Source organism: Camelus ferus, chromosome 14 (assembly GCF_009834535.1).
Source record: "Camelus ferus isolate YT-003-E chromosome 14, BCGSAC_Cfer_1.0, whole genome shotgun sequence".
In the NCBI taxonomy this organism is placed as follows: Eukaryota; Metazoa; Chordata; class Mammalia; order Artiodactyla; family Camelidae; genus Camelus; species Camelus ferus.
The window spans coordinates 23,454,219-23,477,718 of record NC_045709.1 but is presented as its reverse complement, the minus strand read 5'-3'; the positions used below and the strand labels follow the sequence as shown (position 1 = coordinate 23,477,718).

General features: G+C 39.9%; 1 protein-coding gene across 8 annotated transcripts in view; it reads right to left on the bottom strand.

The window, feature by feature from the left end:
- ZDHHC20 (zinc finger DHHC-type palmitoyltransferase 20) overlaps positions 1-19,894 on the bottom strand; it is a 53,393-nt gene extending 33,499 nt beyond the window's left edge. For 2 of the 8 annotated variants that reach the window (XR_004325814.1, XM_032496486.1), the window contains exons 1-2: positions 19,650-19,894; positions 2,386-2,412 (exon numbers count right to left, since the gene is read on the bottom strand). Coding sequence is in view for 5 of the 8 variants with exons in the window: in XM_032496486.1 (XP_032352377.1) it covers positions 2,386-2,412; positions 19,650-19,767 (145 nt within the window). In the remaining 3 variants the exon portion in view is untranslated. The remainder of the gene's footprint in view (positions 1-2,385; positions 2,413-19,649) is intronic. The other 6 variants (XR_004325815.1, XM_032496488.1, XM_032496489.1 and 3 more) reach the window with 5 other exon arrangements.
- Between the last annotated feature and the right edge of the window lie 3,606 nt (positions 19,895-23,500).

Sequence of the window (23,500 nt, the reverse complement as noted above, 5' to 3'; positions counted from 1 at the left end):
GGTGACATTCTTGGGAAAGAGCTCCATCTACATGACTAATGGATGCATTCTAAAACTCTGGAACTCCCTAGTAACCACACTTAACAACAGCAACTCAAATCACTACTTCCACCTACTGAAGACCTGCTAGAAGACATGAAACGTATACCTTATTTCTAACCCTCACAATCATCTCATAGCTATTCTTTCAGTTTACAAATGTAAAAATGAAGGCTCAGAGAGTTTAATATCTTGCCCAGTGTGGCCGAATTACTAAATGATAAAAAGCCAAAATTCAAACCCGTATCTGCTTGATAAAAATCCAAAGTCCTTTTCACTATGTCGTACCTAAAATTATTTCCCTCCACTCTTTTAATGATCATCTTGGTGGTCACATCCTACTTCAAAGATAACATCTGATGCCAAGATAAAGTGCTAACCACACCTACTTTCCATTTTCACTTTCACCAAAATCGACTGTCATCCTCACTGAAAATTCTGATTTCCCTGAATCATTTCAGCTCCCTTCAGGTTGAACCCGTGGTCTAACCAATAGATTCAGATTCATTCCTTCATTTGTCCTTCCTTTGGAAAAACACACTAGAGCTCAGTTTCCTGTGTTTACACCAACACTGAGGCCACTTATCAAGCCTGCAGTGTTATCTGCAGTGTTACCTGGCTCACTTCACTTACACTGCCTGGCCCCTATATTCCATCAAGTTCGTCAATTCTCATCTACATACCACTGTACAGTTTTGAGATAAATGGCAACCTTGAGGTTACTTTAAACTTCCTAATCATTTAGTTACTTATAACTAAGGCTAGAATATAAAACAATAAACTCTTAAAATATTTTTAAACATTTAATGTATTTTTAGAATATTTCTGCTCACCATACAAAAACAAAATGGTTTTTGCCTTAAAAAATTTTAACCTTTAAAGAAAGAAAAGTCTCTTAGTATATTGCCTGCAATACATAGTGAGCACTTGACAGATAATTATCAACTTATAATGTAAAGAGTAACAGGAAATATTGTTTTCCAGTAAGTCCAAATTAGTGTGATTGCTAATAATCACACATGACACGCTATAAACTGTTGGTTAGAAGTAATACTTACAGTAAAACCATAACTGAGCAAATTCAATCAAAGCTGAAAAAAATCTGAACCTATAAATAAAAAAGGCTGATTCAAAAATCACCTGTCACTCGGGGGGAAGGGTGTAGCTCAGTGGTAGGGTGCATGCGTAGCACGCAACGAGGTCCTAGGTTCAGTCCCCAGTACCGCCATTAAAAAAAAAAGTTAAAATAAATCTAATTACCCCCCCAAAACAAAAACAGCTTAAATAAATAAATACTTTTTAAAAATGACATAACATTGTAAACTAACTATACTTTAATTAAAAAAAAAAGAATGAAAAAAAATCACCTGTAACTGAATTAAAAAAGAAACAAATGAGCAAACAAAAAACTTCATCAAAAGACTCTTCAAAAGACATGGGAAGAACAGTCACAGGAAATAATAATGCAAGTTTAAAATTCTCTTATAAGAACTTCAGAAATTGTTTTCTGTATCTCTGCTTTCAACATATAGGAGATAGCTTAGACATTAAAGAAGAAAAACAAGCCTACCAAGATGAGTCTATATTTATTGTGTTAATAAGAAATTAGATCCAAAGTCAGCTTGAAATTTACATGCTTAATGTCTATATTTATTTCCAGTAGTCAGAATATTTATTCATAATTTCGAACTGTTCAACTGTTTTAGAAATCTCTAGATTTTCATATTCCAAATCAAATTTTATTTTTAAAATTTGATCTCAAAGAACTTAATGTTTTCTTTTATCTCAGGAAAATTCTGAGCAATGATTCTTCTCTCTAGGCACTGCCTCTTTGATTAGTCATTATAAAAACTTTAATTCCTTTTCAAAATGAACCAGTAATGCAATTTACAAGTTCAGAGTCTGGTTATTTAATTAAATGTCTGAGCAGTAAAGTACTGTTTTAACAAATGCATAAACAAGAGAACCGTCGATAAAATTCAGACCTCCTCCTCAAAACCGAGCTGGAGCTGGTAGAGCTGGTACTAAAAGGTCTTTGAACCGCTACCATAAAGAGCAGATTACATGGCAGGAATGTGTATATAAACGCGTCAAGGAGGTCTGGGCACTAAATGCCTTAAGAAGTAATAGCAACTTCAATTACAGAAATAACACAGATGAGAATACACTGAACGTACAGAAATAAAACCCGATAATGCATCTCCTTTTAATTACTTAAACTTTAAGAATACGTATTTTCTTTCTGAAATCAAGAAACACATGCAGTCATCGCTAAACAGAAAGTATACAGGCTGCGACGAAAATACCTTAAGTCGTCTACTTAAACTGAGACTCAAAGTGCCTTACCGTTTTCTCCGTTCCCAGAGAGTGTAACTAGAACAGAAGAAAAGATAGTAAATACATTTTAAAGTCTGTGTATAAACTTTCAGGTTGACTCTTCATCTTAGTATCATCTTCATAAAAATAAAATTTAGTTTTAAAATGTAAACACAAGCGCAAATTCAGAACTGCAAACTCAAAAAATCCTGGAAACACTAAAACTCAAATTCTTCTTTATCATTAACACTGCAATCACATTACTGTTTTTTTCAGGCCTTTGTTAATTTTAAGTGTAGCAATGCGGTTCTAGTTGTGATGTTTTCTTCAGCTCTTTTAATGCCACCTGCAGAATGAATGGAACTCTCTTCTAAGTCAGTCGCAAACAGTCTGTGAGGTCCCTCGCCAAACTTTCTGTGAAAGCCACACTCAAGACAAATTATTTTCCTACGGAAAAAGCAGAGGAGGTCATCCCTGTGATTTTCAGAGCGCTTCTCCTTCCTGGTCTGAACCCCTGGGAATTGTTATTTACTCCTCTCTGGACAGCCCAATGGCCTCTGGGTCCTGCTGATTCCACTGCCTAAGTCTCTTCAAACCTGTCACTTCCTCTCAGTTTCTCCCACCGCCTCGTATCAGGCGCTTCTCAAATGAGACAGCTTACAGCCACTCTACTATCAGTTTAACGCCCTCACCACCAGCAAATGCGGGGATCGAATACTCTTCAACACCTCCCAGTCACTTACAGGAACAAGTCCAAAACCCCCAGAGGGGCCAACACAACAGGCCCTCTGCGATCCACCACCTGCCCGCCACTCTAGCCTCTTCTGTGACTTGTCCCTACCCACGGTCTCCGTACCCTGGAAAACTGCAGTTCCCTGAACACACCAGGCAGCTCCTCATATGCTGTGTGCCTCCCCTGTGCACCTTCCAAGGCCCAGGCTGCACACCACCTCCTGAGCAGAGCCTTCCTGCTTGTCTCTTTATCACCCTCCTCTGTATCACCACAGCTCACTCTTCCAGCTCCACCATACCACCTCACTTTTTGCAATTACTTGGTTTTTTGTTTTGGTTTTTTTGCGGGGGGATTAGGTTTGTTTATTTATTTATTTAATGGAGGTACTGGGGATTGAACTCAGGACCTCACGCATGCTGATCACAGGATCTACCACCGAGCTATACCCTCTCCCCCCTGCAATTACTTGTTGATGGGGCTGTCTCACCTGCTGGACTGCCTAAGTGTGCAATCACATCTCAGAACAGTAACAACCCTCCAAGTTACCATTAGTTCCATTTTACAGATAAATAAATTAAGACCCAAAATAACTAAATGACTTGCCTGAGGTCACAGAGATAGTACATGCAGTGTAGACCAGATTTGATTTCAAGTCTACTTGGACTTGTACTCTTTCCTGCAGCGTCTCTCATCTTATTCAGTGTTTTAGCTCCAAAGCATGGCATACAGCAGCAATGCTTACTAACTCAATAACCATTTCTGACTAAAATATCTTGATAAAGTAGGAGTACCTGGATACTTCCATAATAAATTAAAATATATCTATCTCAATCGTCAAACCAAAACCAACATAATTTAATGAGAAAACATTATAGACATATTCTGACTAAAGTCAGTAACAAGATAAGCAGGTTCATGATCATTCTTTTTTTTTTTAATTGTTTTAGAGAAGTGTAGGGCTGTTTTTCAACCCATCTTAGGTCGTTCAGGCAGGATCTGGGGTAATTAAATCCTGGGCTGGTCCCCTCTGGACTCACAAAGCATTTCTCCTTTATGCTAGTGTACACTAAAAATATAATTTTCAATATGTACCATGGTATGAAATGATTGGGAAGCACTACAACAGCCACACAATTACAAAAGAGAAAAAAATTAATTGTATAAAAATTGAAAAGAAGACATATGTATCACTATTTGTAGATTATATGACTATATTCCTTCACAGTCAATGAAAACCAACTGAAAAACTATTATAAATGAGAGGTGGTAGTGTAAAAAACTGATATACAGAAATCAGCAGCTTAAGAAAATACATGTAATCACTATGTGGAAGTTATAATAAAAGAAAGTTTCATTTACAAAGCCACCTAAAAAGATAATGTTCCTAGCAATAAATGTTAAGAACTGTGCAAGATATATGCAAAAAGAAACATTTTAATGTTTCTGAGGGACATTAATAAAAATATGAACAAATGGAAATGCTTTTACTTTCATATAGAAGAGTCATCATTAAAATGGCAATTCTTCCTAGGTTAATCTTACAAATTTAGTGTCATCTGTATAAAAATACTGTTATTTTTTAACCAGATGCCAAAGTTCATTTGTGGAAAGATAAACTTGCTTGATGAGGTAGGAAAATTACGAAAGAGAAGAATAATGAGGGGCACGGATCAGGCCAAATATGAAGGCATAGTATTTAAAAAACACTATAAATTCTCCAAAGCGGGGGAGAGGGAAAAACTAATTCCCCAATTATTAAGACAGCTGTACTGGCTCATGAATAAACATATCAACGGAACAGAACAGAAAGCTCCAAAACGGACCCAAGTCCATACGGAATTCAGTTTATGACAAACGTGGGGTTCGAATTACTGTGGACAGAGCCCACGAGTAGGGCTGGAGCAGATGGGGAGCCACGTGGGAAGAAAGACACCACTGAGAGTCAACACAGGCCAGGGTGAATTTCAAATGTGTCAAAGATTTTAATGCAAAAAGAAAAACAAAACCATACATGTACTAGATGAAACAAGAGACATTTTAAAACTTTGGAGCACAGTCAGTCTTTCAGAGTATGACACAAAACATAGAAGCTATAAGAAATACCGATACATTTGACTGCATACAAGTAAAAGTAAAAACAAATGCTTGGAAAAAATCACTACAAGCCAATGAAGAATAACAAGAAACTAGGAAAAAAATATTCACAATTCTTACCGTAGACTTAAGAACTAATTTCTCTAATATTTAAAGAGTACCTACAAATCAATACAAGTTTTTTTTTAAACAACACACTTTTCCACAGAAAAGGAAATACAAACATCTCAAAAAAGATGGTCAACCTCATTCATAAGATAAATCCAAAATAAAACTACACGACACCATTTTTAGTAATAATACTGGTAAAAATCAAAAGTTGGTAACAAACTGTGTGACACTTGTCAGAGCAGAGTTCAAATTTAAAATTGCATCCAGCCAACAGTTTCTGGTGGCAGCCTCTTCCAACTTCCCACTAAGACACCATGCAATTACAGGAAACAAAACTGTTCCACGCCAAAAACAAAGTTAGACCGACTAAGAATGACCAGAACCACTTCTTCACAGAGGGCTTTCCTGACCACAGGAGTGGGTTACATCAATTTCCTTAGCGTATCTTCCCACAGCACTTACAATTCCCTTTTCATTACACTCCTGACACTGGTATGGAATTATTACCCCTTTTAAGAGTATGTGAGTATCTTCTTACCCCCGAACTGTTCACCCACTGGGTTTAGCATCCACTGATAAGCCTTACCTGAATCAACTATTTTGTAGAATTAGAAAATCACCATTAAAAACCACCTATTATTTATTTTCATACTTTTTAGCTGGCATTCTTATGTAAAAAACTTTCCTTCACTGGAGATGAACTATAGTCACTCTAAGAAGGCAGTACAAAAATATAATTACTGTCTTTTAAGTATCTATTTTCAGAATGAGGTAACATTCACTTCCATTGTTAGCAAATAAATTTAGTTTTTCTCTTTTCGTATGTCAATACAGAAACTTGTGGCTTTTATTTATTCAATGTGTCATCATCAATTACACTCAGGTCGTATGATCAAATCGTCTTAACGTGGCTAACGTCCATTCCGACGGACGCCTGTCGCCTCCTGAGCCATCTCTGAGGGCTGCCACGCTGTGCAGCACAAGATGTCCCAGGCCCACTTCATATTTTCCCTCCCCGGACCTGACATCAGCCATTTGTCCAAGGGGCATTAGTTCTTTTTAATGATATTTAGAAACCAGGTCTGAATACTGGACGTGCGCAAAGCTACCTGAGTTTCCTTGCTTTTAGGCCCTTTGGGTTACAGAAGTAGTATTAGACATTTATATTTATACTCATGTTGGTATCTCCAATTCAAATGGAGCATTACAGAGTTTTTTTTGTAATTTCTTTGGCATTACATTTGCATCTCTTTTCTTTTACAGTGAAAAGTTTAGCTCCTAATTGTTTACTTATTCAGTTTATCCTAAAATATACATAGTTTGAAAACAGCACACTATAAAAACAAAAAAGAAAGAAACAAACTACATACTAGTTTAAAATTTCTCTGCAGTTTTTTTGTTTTGTTTTGTTTTACTGTTTTGGCTTAGACTACATCCAACTAAGGAGTGCTATGTCCAAAAGTCACTTGAAATCATATTTTCCTCTGTGTAGTTACAGTACCCACTTCATATAACATTAAGTTCACTTGTTTCATGATTTCAAATTTTACAGTTTGCTTTTTTACTCCCCCCTCCTTTGTTTTAATTTTATTTTTTTGCATATGTAACAAATATAAATGGTTTAAAAGTCAGAACTATACAAAAAAGTACTCAGAAAGGCCTGGCCTGGCTCTCATTCTTCACCCCTTCACCCCAGGTAATCATTTTTCATAGGGTCTGTTTCATCCTTCCACTATCTCTTTGAGCAAAATAAGCAAGTAAGTATTTCTAGTATCCTGGTCTACACCTTGCTTTTTCCACTTAGACACCAGAAGTCACTACACATCAGTACATAGAGACAATCACTGTTTGCTTTGTAAAGCGCTGCATGGTATTCCATTGTATGGTGTTCCAGTTACACAACCAGGCCTCTATTGATAGCCATCTGGATTGTCTCCAGTCTTCCGCTGTTAGAAACAGTGCAGCAAAGAATAACCCTATGCATGTGTTGTTTACTTGTGGAAGTTTATCTTCAGTGTAAATTTCTAACAGTGGGACCATTGGACTGAAAGTAACTCTCCGCTTTCCCCAAATCCCTGTTACAGGAGTTGTACCATTTTTATATTCCTACCAGCAATGCATGAGGCTGTTTGTTTCTCTACAACATTGTTTTCAACCTTCTGGTATTACAGGGTAATTCTGCTTTGTATTTATCTTATAAGTGATGGTAAGCGTCTTTTTATATGTTTATAAACTATTTTTACTTTTTTCTTCCTGAGAACTGTTTATGTCACATCCATTTTTTTCTATCAGGCTTTCCTCACTCCCTGGTTACAAGATCATCCACCCATGCTTTTTCCTAGTACTTGAATGTTTTTATTTTTTACATTTAGAGTTGGTCCATTTTGAAATGTTAGATTCCAGGGGCAGGAAAAGTATTAGATAAACCTGAAAAATCATGGTGCTAGAAAGGAAGGAAGGACAAATGATGGGGATGTGTCAAAAAAGACACAGAAGCCAAACTGAAAGGACTCCTACTGGCAAAATCTGGGACAATTTCAGCAACAAAATAAATGATAGATTATAACTCATAAAATAAGAATCCATGAGAACATGCTGATGTAAATGAATGAATGAATGAATGAATAAATAAACGGGGAGGGAAAGCTTTTCCTTTCAGTAGAATTCTAACTATTAAATGTAAAAAAACGAACCACATAATTAGAGAAACCACCATCTGGCAACCAGCACAGTAACCGCTCCAGCAAGAAAGCTCAGCAGACGCTGACGAAGAGCAAGTGCAGGTATTCACGAGCAGACTTAGAGTCGCAAGGCATTTTCCCCCAGCAACACCTGTCCTAAGTTGGGTTCTCTGGAATCAGGTGCTGAGACAGAGTTTGGGGTGCAGGATATTCACTAGAGATCAACCTCTGAGAAAGGAAGGTGGGGAGCAGAGCTGGGCAGAAGCAGACGCCTCACTGCGGCGCAGGCCTACCCCAGCTCTGGCCACCGGCGGCGCGCTCTGCACAGTCCGCCCGCTCAATTAGCACTGGATGCCACTGCCCAGGGAGGGTGTGACCTGGGTGAGCTGAGTCATGCTGAGAGAGGCGACAGCTGGAAGCTGTCTGCTGACCACAAATGCCACAACTGAGCAAGTCCTTCCTCAAAGGGGGACCTTGTGGGTTGTCTGGGTATACCAGAATACTTACTAATTATAAAGCACCTTTACAGCATGGAGAAACTTGGCAGACACCACCTTAAGTGGTGACCAAAGTAAACAGTCCCTAACACGGTACAATCAGTGACACAGCATTACTTTTGTGGTATCTGTGCTAAACACATATACATAAGGAAACATCAGACAAACCTAATTTGAGGGACATTCTGCACAAGAAGTCTGTACTCTTCAAAAATGTCATGGTCATGAAATGCAAAGCAGGACTGAGGAACTCTTCCAGCTCAAAGGACACCACAGAGACCTGACAGCTAACTGCAGTGTGTGGGCCTGGCCTGCGGCACAGAGCATGGGATCAGTGGGACAACTGGGGAAGTCTGAGTAAGGCTTACAGATTACAGAGAAGCGTTTTATCAGTGCTAATTTCCTGACCTTGGTAACTGTATTCTGATTATATAAGAGAATGTTCTTTGCTGCAGACTGAATGCTTGTATCCCCCATAAATTCATCTGTTAAATCCTCATGTCCAGTGTGATAGTATTTGAAGGCGTGGCTTTTGGGGAGTGATTACATCATGAGGGTGAGGCTCACATGGATGAAATTAGTGCACTTAAAGAAGGAAGATTCCTCACCCTTTCCACCATGTGACAATACAGTGAAAAGATGGCACCTATGAACTGGAAGTGGGTCCTCACCAGACATCCGCCAGCACCTTGATCTTGGGACTTCAGCCTCCAGAAGCGTGGGAAATAAATTTTTACTGTTTATAAGCCACCCAGTCTATGGTATTCTGTTACAGGAGTCTGAACAGACGAAGACAGTCTCGTTCTTAGGACATAACACTGAGGTATTTACAGGCAAAGGGACAATAGGTCTGCAACTTGCTCTCACATATTTCAGAGACAAAATGACTAAATGATAATGCATGTAGCAAATGATAACCTTTAGGGAATCTGGGTGAAGGATATATGAAAATTCTTTGTACTGTTTTTCACAATTGTCAAGTTATTTTAAAATAAAAAGTGTAAACTATAAGAAGAGAAAAATAAGATTTTATCCATTTGTAGCTTACCTTGGAGTACAGTGTGAGATACAAACCCAGTTTTACCTCTTACCAAATAGCTGTGCAGACGTCCCAGTTTCCCTCTGTGATTTGAGGTGCTCCTTTATTCTAAGTTTCTATAATTACTGTCTATCTCTGGACGTGCTGTTCTCTTCCATTGGCCGATATGTCTGTCCACACATCATACCATACAACTGCTTTTACAGTAGCCTTTATTTTTCAAGAGCAGTTTTAGAGTCACAGCAAAACTGAATGAGAAGTAGAAAGTTCTCACTCACACCCACTGCCCTCACAGGTTTAAATTAAAGAGGTTTGTGGTTTCTGGTCCAGTGGGACTTTCCCTATCTCTCTTCTTTTTCGGGGGTTTCCTAGTTTTTGTTTTTTTTTTTTTTTTTTTATTGCATGTGACCTTTCGGATAAACTAGTCTAGTGCTAGAAAAAAACCCACCTGTATTGGGACTGGAATTTATACATTAGCTTGGGGAGAACTGAAGTCTTTGTAATGCCAAGTTATTCTCTTTATGAGTGTGAAATATGAAATGTCTTCCCATTTGTTCAAGCCTAATTTTATGTTTTTCAGGAATGTTTTCATCTTACAGACCTGGAATATTTTTTGAGTTCATTCTTAAGTATTTTATCTTTTTGATGTTATTGGAAACGGAAACTTCTACCATATTTATAATTATTCATCAGTTTCATGATAGTGTATATAGAAAGTACTGGTTTTTGTTTGCTAATTTTATATCCTGCCATTTCACTCACACCCTCTGCTTAGGCGTTCTGATGCTACTGACCCTCCTGGCTTTCCAACATACACGATCACGTTATCTGCACACACACAGCTTCTCCTCTCCCTTTCCACTGTCTCACGCTTCTCATTATTTTCTCTTGATTCAGTGTGGTAACTGATTTTGTCAAACCAATGTCACATAGCAATGGCCATGGTGGTAAGTATTTTACTTTATTGCTGGTTTCAGTGGAAACTGATTAAGTATTCCGTGTGTGTGAGTCTGTTTGAAAAGTATCTACTTATGTGTTTTTTAAAATCAGGAATGGACGTTGGATCTTTCAAACACCTTTTTGGCATCTACAGAAATAATGAGTTTTCCTACTAAATGTATTAATATGATGAATTTAGTAACTAAGTAAAAGGAACTAGCTATTACCCTTCATATCTACCAGTAACACCACCTCCTTCAGAGGCACAGTCCCTTCAAGTCCTGATCTCTTACCACCCCTGTCACTACTAACGGAGCTTTGTTCCCAAAGGTCAACAATTGTCTAATTCTAAAAGAATTTAAATAGATGTTTTATGAAAAAAGAATTCTACGACAAAAAAAAATTAGAAAAATACTAGATTAAACAAAGCTACATACCTAATTACAGCAGGGTTTCTTATAATGTGTAATATGCAAATCAGGACTGTGACTGTGAAGACAGGCGCTACTACGTGAAGTCCAAATCCACCTGACCAAGCTGTTACACAGCTTCGAACTTCCAGTGTCAAAACCAGCACCTGGAGCACCGTAAACGTTCAGTGTTAAATCACCAAATTAACACAGATGTTTCTAAGGTCAGGAGAGTATCCGTACTTGAAATTATGAGTCCTCTACTATGGGAATTCATTCCGCCTCTCCCTCTCGCAGTGGGATGGGGAGTGGCAGTGACACAGTCAGCTCACTCATTCAGCGCCTGCCCACCGAGTGCACACTATGCAGGACTGGAAATAAAGCAGTGAACACACTACTCAGGAGAGAAACACAAACGACGACATGCCAAGCAGTAACGCAGGGTAAGGACAAAGTGAAAGAGGAAGCACTTATTTTGAAGAGGGTAGTCAGCAAAGCCTCTTTGGTGGGAGAACACCCAAACAGAAACCTAAGTGCAGTGCGAGCTTGGCACGTGGGAGTCTGGGGGAAAGCATTCCGGGGAGGAGCGGGTACAAAGGTTCTCGGGGGCGACCACGCAGGCCCGACGGATGCCAAGCAAGGAGCCCTGCTTGGCTGAAGCAGAATGAGCAAAGGAAGATGAGTCAGAAGCCGGTGTGGGCCGGGGCACCTCGGGCCTGAGTGACCACAGAAGGAACTCTGGATTTCATTGCGAGCAAAGGAGGAAGCCACTGGGGCATGCTGGGCAGAGGAGGAAGGATCTTGACTTGGACTTTAAAAGATTCACTCTGGCTTTCTGGAGGGTGGGGAGGGTGAGTGTGCTGTCAGGAGGCCAGTGCACGTGTGTACATGGGATGTGCCGCAGCCGTGACCCCCACGCCCCTCCTGTAATATGTGCACCAGTGACGCACACTGTGACCAGTGGTGTGTCAGCGTTATCGCCTCCAGGTGTGACCAGTGGTGTGTCAGTGTTATCGCCTCCAGGTGCTGGTGATATCCTTTCCGTGAAATTAGTTTAAAAAGCTTCCCTGGAGACCTCACATTTAATAAGCTCATGTTTGTTCAATTAGTATGTTTATAAAAATTATTCCTCCTATGATTGCCTATGATTTATGGAGAAATCTATTTTCCATAAAACCACAATCACCATTATGTGCGACTACTTCAGTGATTTGAGCGTAGGTGCCCATCTGCTCCAGAAGATGTGCTGCATATTCAGCGACATCTAAATCTGCGTAGCTTATATGCTTACAGGCATAGAATGAGGTATTAATCTTCTTAAAGTCCCACATGACAATGCAGTGGAGGGCCCCCTTCCTTAGACAGCTCTCCCACACGCACACCCTTCACTGTCAGCAGCACAGCAAAAGAGGCACCTAGTTTTGCAATATGATCTTCAAATGCAGCCAATTTAAAAAAAGTGTGAGAATGTGCTACTTCACTCACTAAAGACAGTGTGCGCATGCCGGTGGGTGGGGGAGCCCTAAGAATTAAAAAAAAAAAACACCTCTTGCCAAAATATGGTAGCTATTTACATCTAGTCCCCACCTCCAACATGTGAAAGCCTGCCGTGCTAAGAACGTCACATGATTTTGTAAGACAGGCATCACCCCATCTTACAGCAGAGGAACAAACTCAGAGAGGCTGAAAAGTTATTAAGATCATTCGTCAGGTAAAAAAGTATACAGCAAGGGGGCCAGTGTGGCAACCACAGAACAACTAAAGGGAAGAGTGCAAAGGAAATGATGTCAGAGAAGTAACGAGGGGCGAGGCCATGGAAAGGATGCGAGGAGCCCCCTGAACAAGGGAGGAAGCCAGCCACAGTATTCAGGAGTGACAGATCTGGTATTCATTGTAAAGGGGTCATTCTGGCTGCTTTGTGGCAGACAGACAGGATACAGAGTGAGAGGATGGGGTGGGACATGGCGGGAGAGACGAGACATACGGCCCTGCAGTGACACAGATGATACCACCCCGAACTTAGGGACTTGAAACAACCACCATGTATTACTTCCCACAAGGACGGGTCAGCAGTTGGGCCATGATCAGCTGGGCTGTTTTTCTACTGGCTCCAGCCAATGTGCAGCTCGCCCAGAGCAGGAGAGTCTAAGATGGCCTCATTCGCACATCGGGGGATTTGGTGCTTAGCTCTTCTTAGCTGGGCCTCTCTCTCCATATGGGCCAGTCTAAATGCCCTAACCTGGCAACCACAACGTTCCAAAAGACTAAAGCAGAAGATGCATGCTGTCTTGAGGTCTAGGCTCCAGATCACACACATCAGTCCCACCACGTTCTACTGGTAAAAGCAAGCACAAGGCCAACCCAGATTCACTGGGTGGGTGCACAGACTCCACCTCTGGGGAGGAAGTGCAAACTACTGTGGCCATGTTCTTCAGTCTACTACACAAGACGCCCGGTGGCTCGAATGAATAGCTGCAGTGGTGGTGAGAAGCAACTGAGTTCTGCTACACTTAACAGGATATGATGATTAATGGACGTATGGTGACTTTTCAACCAGGGAACTGAAAGGATAAAACTCATCTACTGAGCTATGACAGAGGAACAGGTGCAGAGAAGAAAGAGAAAAAAAACTCAATTTTGTTTTGAACACGATGAACGTGAGATGCCTATAAGATTTCCAAGCAGAGACGTTAAAAAAAAAAAAAAAAGGGAAGCAGAGATGTCCAGCAGACATTAGAGACTGGAGTTTGTGTGCAATGTCTTCTCTGCCACAAAGTGGAAGTGATCAGAGGAGAAGTTTTACCTGCATGACTAGGGCATAATGCTGTTCTCCCAAATAGCCTGACCTGGTTGCTAAGTTGTCCAGCACCTCTTCCATATTTCTCGTCTTACAAGAAAGCAGTGAAGGCCCAAAGGTTCTGTTTATAAGGAAGAAAATATAAAAGCTCTTTTTGTTCATGTGGGTTTGGCTTTTTTTGGATATATATTTACAGAGTTCTCCCAGACCAATCTGCTTCCTGCTATCAACAGAAAATGATATCAGGACAGATTAAATCACTAGCAGTCTTTAGAATAAAAACCTGTTCTTCAAAAAAAGAAAAGAGAAAGACCAGGATAATTGTAGAATGCAAGTAAAGAAAACTGCAGAGCACTATAGCTTTCAAAAGGCAAGTTACACAGAAAATTATTATGCTCTAGCTCTGAAAACAGATGTGAAATTACAAAATTAATAAAAAGGTTTTTAGAAATACTTTAATTCATATCTTAACTTTTCCTATAATTAGATCAATTGCTGAGGATGACATTTAGGGAGCCAGATTTTAAAAAACAGTACCAGCGTAATTTCCAAAAACTACTATTTCAAAATCCCAAAGACTGCACAACCAAGAAGCAATATCATGTAGCCTTCGAACCCAAAGAATGTTGAAATATATGCTGGTTAACTATAATCTAATTGTTACTGTGGATGTTTGTTCAATGTACTCAAAAATATGATTCCAGTGAGTTTGTAAGAAGATAATTGTATTTAATTCAATACATATTTATTAAAAGTCTACCAGCCACTAGACTCTGTAGTGGATACAAACATGAACAGGACCCAATCATACTATAAATCTTAAAATAATGAAGTGCAAGACTTTTATTTATACTCTAATTCAATGCACAATTTGTGGAGGATTACTAGATATACATTACTAGAAAAAACTGTAAACATATTTTAGAAACAGAAAAATACAAATTAGAATGTGAAGCAGAGAATAAGGGGAGAAACAGTGCTACACACGACAACACAGATTAACCTCAAAAACATGCAAAAGACACCAAACACAAAAGACAACTTCCTGTACGTCTCCCTTTGTGTGAGACGCCCAGAAGAAGCACACAGAGACAGAACGTACATTAGTGGCTGCCTCAGACTGGGGATGGGAACGGGAACTAACCACAAATGGGCATTAGGGATCTGACTAGGGTGACAAAAAATGTTCTAAAAATGGATGGTCATGATGACTGCATAACTTGGTTAAGTTCACTGAAAATCACTGCAGTGTTCATCTCAAACAAATAAATCTTATGATATGTAAATTATCTCGACAAAGTTGCTTTAAAAAAAACAGGCAAAATAAAAACTTTTACAGACATACAAAAGCTGAAATAATTCATCACCACTTGACCTGCATTACAATAAATGTTAAAGGAAACCCTCAGGCAGAAGAAAATGACACCAGCAGGAAATACAGATCTATAAAAAAGAAAGAAGCATACCAGAAATGATAAGCAGATAGGTAAATACATAAGATTCGTTTTCTTATTATTTAAATATTTAAAACAGACAAACTGTTTAAGCAAAATAATAGCAACATAGTGTGAGTTTTATAACATAAAAAATGCATGACAGCAATAGCATAAAGGCTTGCATAGAAGAAATGGAAGAATCCTTTAACAGGGTACTGTATGTGAACTGGTATATCAATGGAAGGTAGATTATGATAAATTAAATATTATGTTATAAACCTTAAAGCAATCACTAAAATGACAGTTATAGCTAATAAGCTAACAAAGGCGAAAACAATCATAAAAAATAATTTAAAATGTAAAATCTTTCAAAAATCGATGAAGTCAAAGAAGGCGAGGACGAAAAGGGGAAAAAACAATAGACAGGAAAGATTTTTTTAAAAAGCAAATGATAAGACTTAAACTTACCCACATCAATAATCACATTAAATGCAAATGGTCAAAACATACCAATTAAAAGGCAGAGATTGTACAGCATGGTGACTATCATATTTGAAACTTACTAACAGAATAAATTTTAAAAGTTCCCATAACAAGGAAAAAAATTTGTAACTATGTGTGGTGATGGATGTTAACTAGACTTCTTGTGGTGACCATTTTGCAATATAAACATACATTGAATCATTATGCTGTACACCTGAAACAAATATGTTCTACATCAATTACATCTCAATTAAGAAAAAAGAAAGGAAAAAGGGCAGATATTTTCAGAGTGGATTAAAAAAGCAAGACCCAACTATATGCTGCTTACAAAGAACACATTTTAAATATAAAGACTAAACAGGTTAAAGCACATACCATGCTGTTACCAATCAAAAGAAAGATCAGTGGACATGCTAGCATATACCAAAGCAGATTTCAAAGCAAATAGTATCACCAGGGGTAAGAAAGTCACTTCATAATGATAAAGGGTCAATTCACGAAAAGGACAATAGTCCTAGACATTTTATGTGCCTAATTACAGAGCTGCAAGATACATGAAGCAAAAACTGACAGAACCACAAGGAGAAACAGACAAATCCACAATTATTGCTATAACTCTCAGTACTTGATAGAACAAATAGAAAATCAGCAAGAACACAGACGACTTGAACAACACTATCAACCAACTTGCCTTAACTGACATTTATGGAGCATTATGACATAGCAGAATACCCAACAACAAACAGCAAAATACACTGCTGCATACAGAATACATTTTTTTTCAAATGAACATGGAACACTTCCAAGACAGACCACATTCTAGGCCATAAAACAAGCCCGAATACATTTTAAAGGGCAAGTCATACAAGGTATGTTCTCTGACCACATGGACTTAAATGTGAAATCAAAAAGAGATCTGAAAAATCCCCAAGTAACTGCAAACTAAGCAGCATACTTCTAAAATAGCCCATGGGTCAAAGGTGAAATGAAAAATGAAATTAAAAAATAATTTAATCGAATGAAAATGAAAATACAACATATCAAAATTCATGAGATGTGAATAAAGCATATTTAGGGGTAAATACACAGGAGTAAACACCTAAGAAAGGGCTCAAATCAATTTCTGTTTCCACATTAAGAAACTAGAAAAAGAGCAAATCGAACCCAAAGTAAAAGAAGAGAGGAAATAATATCAGACAAGAAATCAATGAAATAGAAAACAGAAAAACAACAGAAAAAAGTAAGTGAAATCAAAAGCTGATTCTTTTGAAATCAATAAAAGACACTGCAATCAACTGTGTCAAGACAGTGCACGCAACACTGATGTTTAAGCTATTTATCTTGTCTCTTTCTAAATCTGGAGAAATTATGAAGGAGACACAATGAATTATTAGATATATAGACTCAGAGGTTATAGTCCTACCCTACATATTCTCTCTGAAAAACACATAGAAGGTATAACCATCCTTGAACAAACCATATAGCTCTTCCAAGCAATAATTTTCTCAGAAGTAAAATAAAGGGACTGAATTAATCATCTCTAAAATCTCTTTAAGCTCTAAGATCCTCTACATGCCAAATAAGAGGTACACATCTACTACTAACAGCTTCAAATGACCTGATAAATCCTGGGAACCTGTATTAGCACTTTCCTCAAAACCAACTTGACCGGAAAAGTGGGTCAATCCATCCATAACTAAACTCCTATGTTTAAACATCAGCCTTGAGGGAAAATTGAAAATTTTCACTTTAATTTAAAATCAAGGACCAATATTATTAATTACTCCATCATTACTTCTCTGCTTATCACCCCTGTGGGATGGCCGTCTCAGATGCATTACCTCTTACCAACTCAATTTTGTCAGCATCACTCCTACCAGCAATGGGAGTTACTGATACATTTCTGCATGTGTGTGTATATGTGTGTTTATGTGTATGGAATTACAAATGTAAGTTATGGAGGCTGGGATGGAACAAAGGGCCTCTCATAAACTTTTTTCAAATGTCCTACAGTGGTAAGTCATGCGTTTCTGTTGTCTGAGATATTTAGGAGCCTTCCACTGCTACCCTTCCGGAGAAAACTACCTTAGATAAATAATTACAGACAAGACTGGAATCTGCCCTGAGCGTCCAGTTGTGGGTAACCAAGCAGACTAGTCTTCCATGGTAGTTAAAAAGAAAAGCATGGGCTGTGAAGCCTAGCCATTTCAGTTCCAATTCTAGTTACGTCATTTACTAGTTGTATGACCCTGCACAAATCACTCAACGTTATGGAGATTATTATGAGGATTAACACATAAATTAAGACATGTAAAGATACAATTATCATTCTCTCCCACTGAGTTTGATTTAAAAAAAAAAACACCAGAAACTAAGAAAACTCTATAAAAATTATTGAAACAGCACTTTAAGTCAAACTCACACTTCACTCAACTTAAAACTCCTATAAAGTTATACACTGATATATCTCAGCAGGAGGGTCTGTGCTTATGAAAACATGAACTACATAAGTAGTTTAAAGGATAGTTTCAATACAAGACTGAACGAGTTTCACGCTCAACCATATAGTCTAGCGACACCTCAGTCCTCCCAAATTCTTCCTCAACTCTGATAACTCTGAAGTATTAAATGCAGGCCCTATGTAAGACCTTTCACCGCTGAGTGTTTTAAAACTGTGCCAAGCATTGGGCCTTAACTGTTGCAGAATGTTTTACTTTAATGAAATCCTGGGGTGTGACCTCTAAAGGATGGGCCTAAAGCCTACCTGATCTCCAAAAACCTCAACCACTGAGCCCCGCCCAACTCCCCATCATGGACCAAACAATTCAGTTCTACTGAGCCTCCTGGCTCACTAGAAGTTACGTGCAGAGTGGAAAGCTGAGGGTCACATTCTTGTAGTCACTCAACAACTGTGTGACCTAACCTAAGGAGCGAGTCGCTCAGCCTCATTACCCATATCCCTAGAGACACCTGCGCTCAGACACTGAGGATTAAGGAAGGAAACGTTCTCCATCGCCAGGAGCACACAGCACTGCTCAATCCGAGTTCAACTGCCCTTCCTGTCTGACGACACCTTTGGATATTTTTGACAACCCTCTATGGGTTAAATGTGCAATTTCAACATTAATGCATATTTTCAATGTTCCCTGAAAAGCTTTACTCCAAAACCACTAGGGAATTAGAACCGAGAGAGAATAATTTCCTGACGGTATTAAGTAAGACGCATACAGCTTTCGGAATAAATGCTCACTTAAGAGTAAATAAAATAAAAGTACCATCACGAGCTGATGAGAATCCTACGATCATCATCACTTTCCGGAAGTAGCTTTAAGAAGTACCTAAATCTAGTCAATTTTAATAGATTCAAACATCACTTGTGGCAAACATTTTGGTACCCGAAAGGAGGAAACTGAACAGTAATACTCAACAGATCAACTCCGTTATTATTTGGAAATATATTCCACAACTAACTTATTCCGGGCCTACCTGCAGGGATAGTTCTCCTTAAAATTAAACATCCTACAAGTAAAAAGTAATTTTCTGAAAGGTAAGTATTTTCATTTAAAACCTTCCCCCAAGCCTGAGTCAGAGCCTTCTCTTCCGCGGGCAGAAGTCGGTTTTAATCAAGTACGTCCCGGGGAGCTGGACAAACGCGGGCCACGCCGGGGTGGGGGTCCCGATTCCACACCTCCCGGCGTGCGGCGGGGGTGGGGGGCCGCGGCTTGCCCCTCGCTCCCTGAGGGTCTCTCCTCCCTCAGGCGCGCCGCCGGCCCTTCGGACACCCGGGCACCCGGGGCCGCGTCCTCGGGGAGGCCGAGCCGGGCGGGAGGGCCGTCCGCCTAGAGGAACCGCCTCGGGACCCAGGGCGGGAGGACGGGCGGCCCGGCCGCGTCCGCGCTCGCCCGGAAGGCACATTCCGTCCAAGCCGCCGGGCGCCGACGGGAAACGGACGGGCCCCGGAGGGGTCCGCACGGCCGGGCCGGGGAGCGGGGACACGGCCCCGCGGGCCCCGCCGACCGAGGGCCCCGCCCGCCGCGCTGAGGGCCGCCCGCGCCCAGGCCCGCTGGTACTCACACACGCACAGCTCCACCACGTACGCGTAGTAGGACCACACGACCACGAAGGTGATGAACAGCACAGGCACCCAGCCCACGCTGCGCTGGCAGCAGCGCCACAACGTGCAGGGCGCCATGTTCCGCCGGCGGCCGCGGCACCCAGCGGCCCGGGGTGGCGGGGCGCGCCAGGCCCCCGTCGGCGGGGGCGGCAGCGGCTACTCCGGCGCTCCCGGTAGCTCCGCCCGGCTCCGCCCGGCTCCGCGCCCCGCCCCCGCCGCGCCCCCTCCCCGCGCCGCCTCGCGCCCGGCCCCGCCCCCGCCCCGCATTGTGTCCGCACTGGCTGCCGTCGCGGACGGGGCCTGCGCGCGGTGAGGGCGGGCCTGTAGGGCGGGGCCTCCAAGTGGGCGGGGGCCGAGCGCCGGAAGGGGCGGGGACAGGCGGCGGAAATGAGCGGATGGCGCGCATGCGCAGGCGCACAGCCACAATTTCCAAACAAATCTACTACTAAGAAAAAAAGGACGCAGTTAAAAATCAACAATAAGAGGGAGGGTGTAGCTCAGCGGTAGACTGCATGCTTAGCATGCGGAAGGTCTTGGGTTCGATCCCCAGTACTTACAGTTAAATAATATAAATAAATAAACCTAATTACCCCCCCCAAAGAGACACAGTTTAAAAATCAATTATAAGAACTCCAATGCACTCAAAATAAAACAACTTTATGAAGCAGTCTTACAAACAGTATATGGCATGCCCAAAGAGGTGAGTGAAAGAATAACTTCCATCTAAAAGGAACAAAAAAAATTGAAACAAAATAATGAACAGAAAAAGAATAGGTGGATTTAAAAAATAAGATTTTAGAAATCTTCAGAATATTAAAATATTGTCAGATTAAAAGCTCAATAGACAAGATAAATTCTGATCTGGACACTGGAGAAGAGGGACTTAGCAAGCTGGGAGATACTGCTGAGAAATTCATCCAGAACACTACTCAAATAACATTTTTTTGAAATATGAAAAACATGGAAGCTACATTGGCAGACTTCAACACACATCTATAATAAGTGCTCCAGAAGGAGAATGAAAGCAGTGTCAAAGAAACAAGTTCTGAAGAGATTAAATCTGAGAATGTTCCAGAGTTGAAGAAAGACATGTCTGGAAAACATAGGCACAGAGTAGTGAAGCTATTCAACATTTAAAATAAAGAAAAATCTTTAAGATTTTTCAGATTCCAGAGCTAGAAGTCATATTACCAAAGGAACGCTAATTAGACTGATGGCTGACTTCCTATCAGTGATAAGAGACGTCAGGGGACGATGAAGTAGTGTTCTCAGTGCTGAGGGAAAATACCTAGTGTCCCTAAGTTTTATACCAGAAAAGTGATCACTTAAGTGCAAAGGCAGAGTAAACAGGCAGCCAATGGAACGGGAGAAATGTTTGCAAATCATATATTTGATAGGGGATTGCTATGCAGAATATATATATAAAGAACCTCTACAACTCAAAAACAATGAAACCCAAACAACTCCATCTAAAAATGGACGAAGGATTTAAATAGATATTTGTCCAAAAATATACAAATAACCAATAAGCACATGAAAAGATGCTCAACATCACTAATCATCAGGGGGATGCAAATCAAAAGTACAATGAGAAAGTACATCACACCCATTAGGATGGCTATTATAAAACAACAAGAAAAGCAGAAAATAACAAACGTTGAGGATATGGAGAAATTTGGAACCCTTGTGTATTGCTGTTAGGAATATAAAACTGTGTAGCTGCTGTAGAAAACATATGGCAATCCCTTCCCAAAATTAACCATAGAATTGTCATGTGATCCAGCAGTTCTATTTCCTGTATATTCCCAAAAGAAAGGAAAGCAGGAGCTCACACAGGTATTTGTAAACCCATGTTCACTGCAGCATTATTCACAATTGTCAAAAGGTGGGAGGAACCCAAGTGTCCATTGTCAAATGATGGATAAGCAAAATGCACTCCATACATACAGTAGAATATTATTCGGCCTTAAGAAGGAAAGCAATCCTACCACATGTCACAACGTGGATGAATCTTAAAGCTATTATGCTAAGTAAAATAAGCCAGTCACAAAAAGACAAAAACAGTTGACCCTTGAAAAGTGAAAGGGTTAATCCACATATAAGTTACAGGCAGCCCTCCATATCTGAGGGTCCTCTGCATCCGAAGATTCAACCAACCATGGACTGTGTAGTGCTGTAGTATTTACTAGCGAAAAATGTACATGTATTAGTGGATCTGTGCAGTTCAAACGTATCATTCAAGGGTCAACTGTACCATATAATCCACTTACATGAGGTACATAGAGCAGTCAGATTTGTAGAGAAAGTAGACGGTGGTTCCTAGGGGCTGCGGGGGGGGGGGGAATTACTGTTTAATGGATACAGCGCTTCAGGTGGAGAAGGTGAAAAAGTTCTGGAGGTGATGGTGGTGACAGCCGGACAACAATGTGCATGTCCTTAATGCCACTGACCTGTACACTTAAAAGGGGAAAATGTTATGTCTATTTTGCCACAATTTTAAAAAGAGTGAAGGCAAAGCAAAGACATTCTCAGACATGAAGTCTAAGAAAGTTTACCACCTACAGACTCCCACTGAAAGAACTATTAGGAGTTGTATTTGAGCACATAGAATAGCCATCACAAAGAAGGAAGGTGTTTGCAAAGAATAAACAGTAGTGAACACAGAAATTGGTGAGATATCTTTGTAAATGTAATTGCAATTAATGGAAAAACCTAAAACAACTTTCTTGTGTGTTTAAAAGAGTAAAAGGAAAATTCTGGTCAAAATAACCAGGTGAGGGAGTGGAGGGTGCTCGGAGATAACTAGACGTTAAGATTCTTTTACTCACGAGCTGGAGGGAAATACTGAATAACTTTAGACATTGTTAGAAAAATTGATATTTAGGTACATACATTGGAAGAAGGGTATTTACTGAAAGAATAGAAATATCATCTCTAAGTTTTTAACAAAGTAGCAATGAAGAAAATAGAGAAAACTTAGTCTAACAGAAGATAGAAAAGAAGAAGGAAAAAGCAACAAAATAGGACTGGAAACAGATGAACAGATATGAGATGAGAAAGTTAAAACCATCTTGAGTAGTAATCACAATACATTTAAACAGAGTATTTATCGTATTATGTAAAACTACATTTTATTTTTTTACAAAAAGTGTATGTGGGAAAACTGGAAGCAAAATATTAGCAGCTTTGTTTATTTCTCACAGTTCTACAAAAACATGTCATACTTTTAGGACCATTTTTGAGATGAGGATGATGCCTGCTGCCCAGTGATAGGTGGTAATTATTGTCATCATTAAAAATGCAAGACATCACTGATATGTGGAATCTAAAACAGAGACAAATGAGCTTATTTACAAAACAGAAAAAGACTCATAGACATAGAAAACAAACTTATGGTTACCAGGGGGTAGGGTGTTGGAAGGGATAAATTGGGAGTTTGAGATTTGCAGATACTAACTACTATATACAAAATAGATAAACAACAACGTCCTACTGTAGAGCACAGGGAACTATACTCAATATCTTGTCGTAACTATAATGAAAAGAATATGAAAAGGGAGATACGCATGTTTATGTGTGACTTAAATATTATGTACACCAGAAATTAACACAACATTGTAAACTAACTATATACTTCAATGAAAAAAAATGCAAGACACGCCTTCCTCTTGGCTTTCTCAGCAGTGGCAATGAATCTGACCACTGGCTTTTAAGCTTGTGGGGCTAGGCTGAAACACACACACACACACACACACACACACACACACACACACACACAAACATAAAATTGTGTTTCCCTATTTCTATGAAC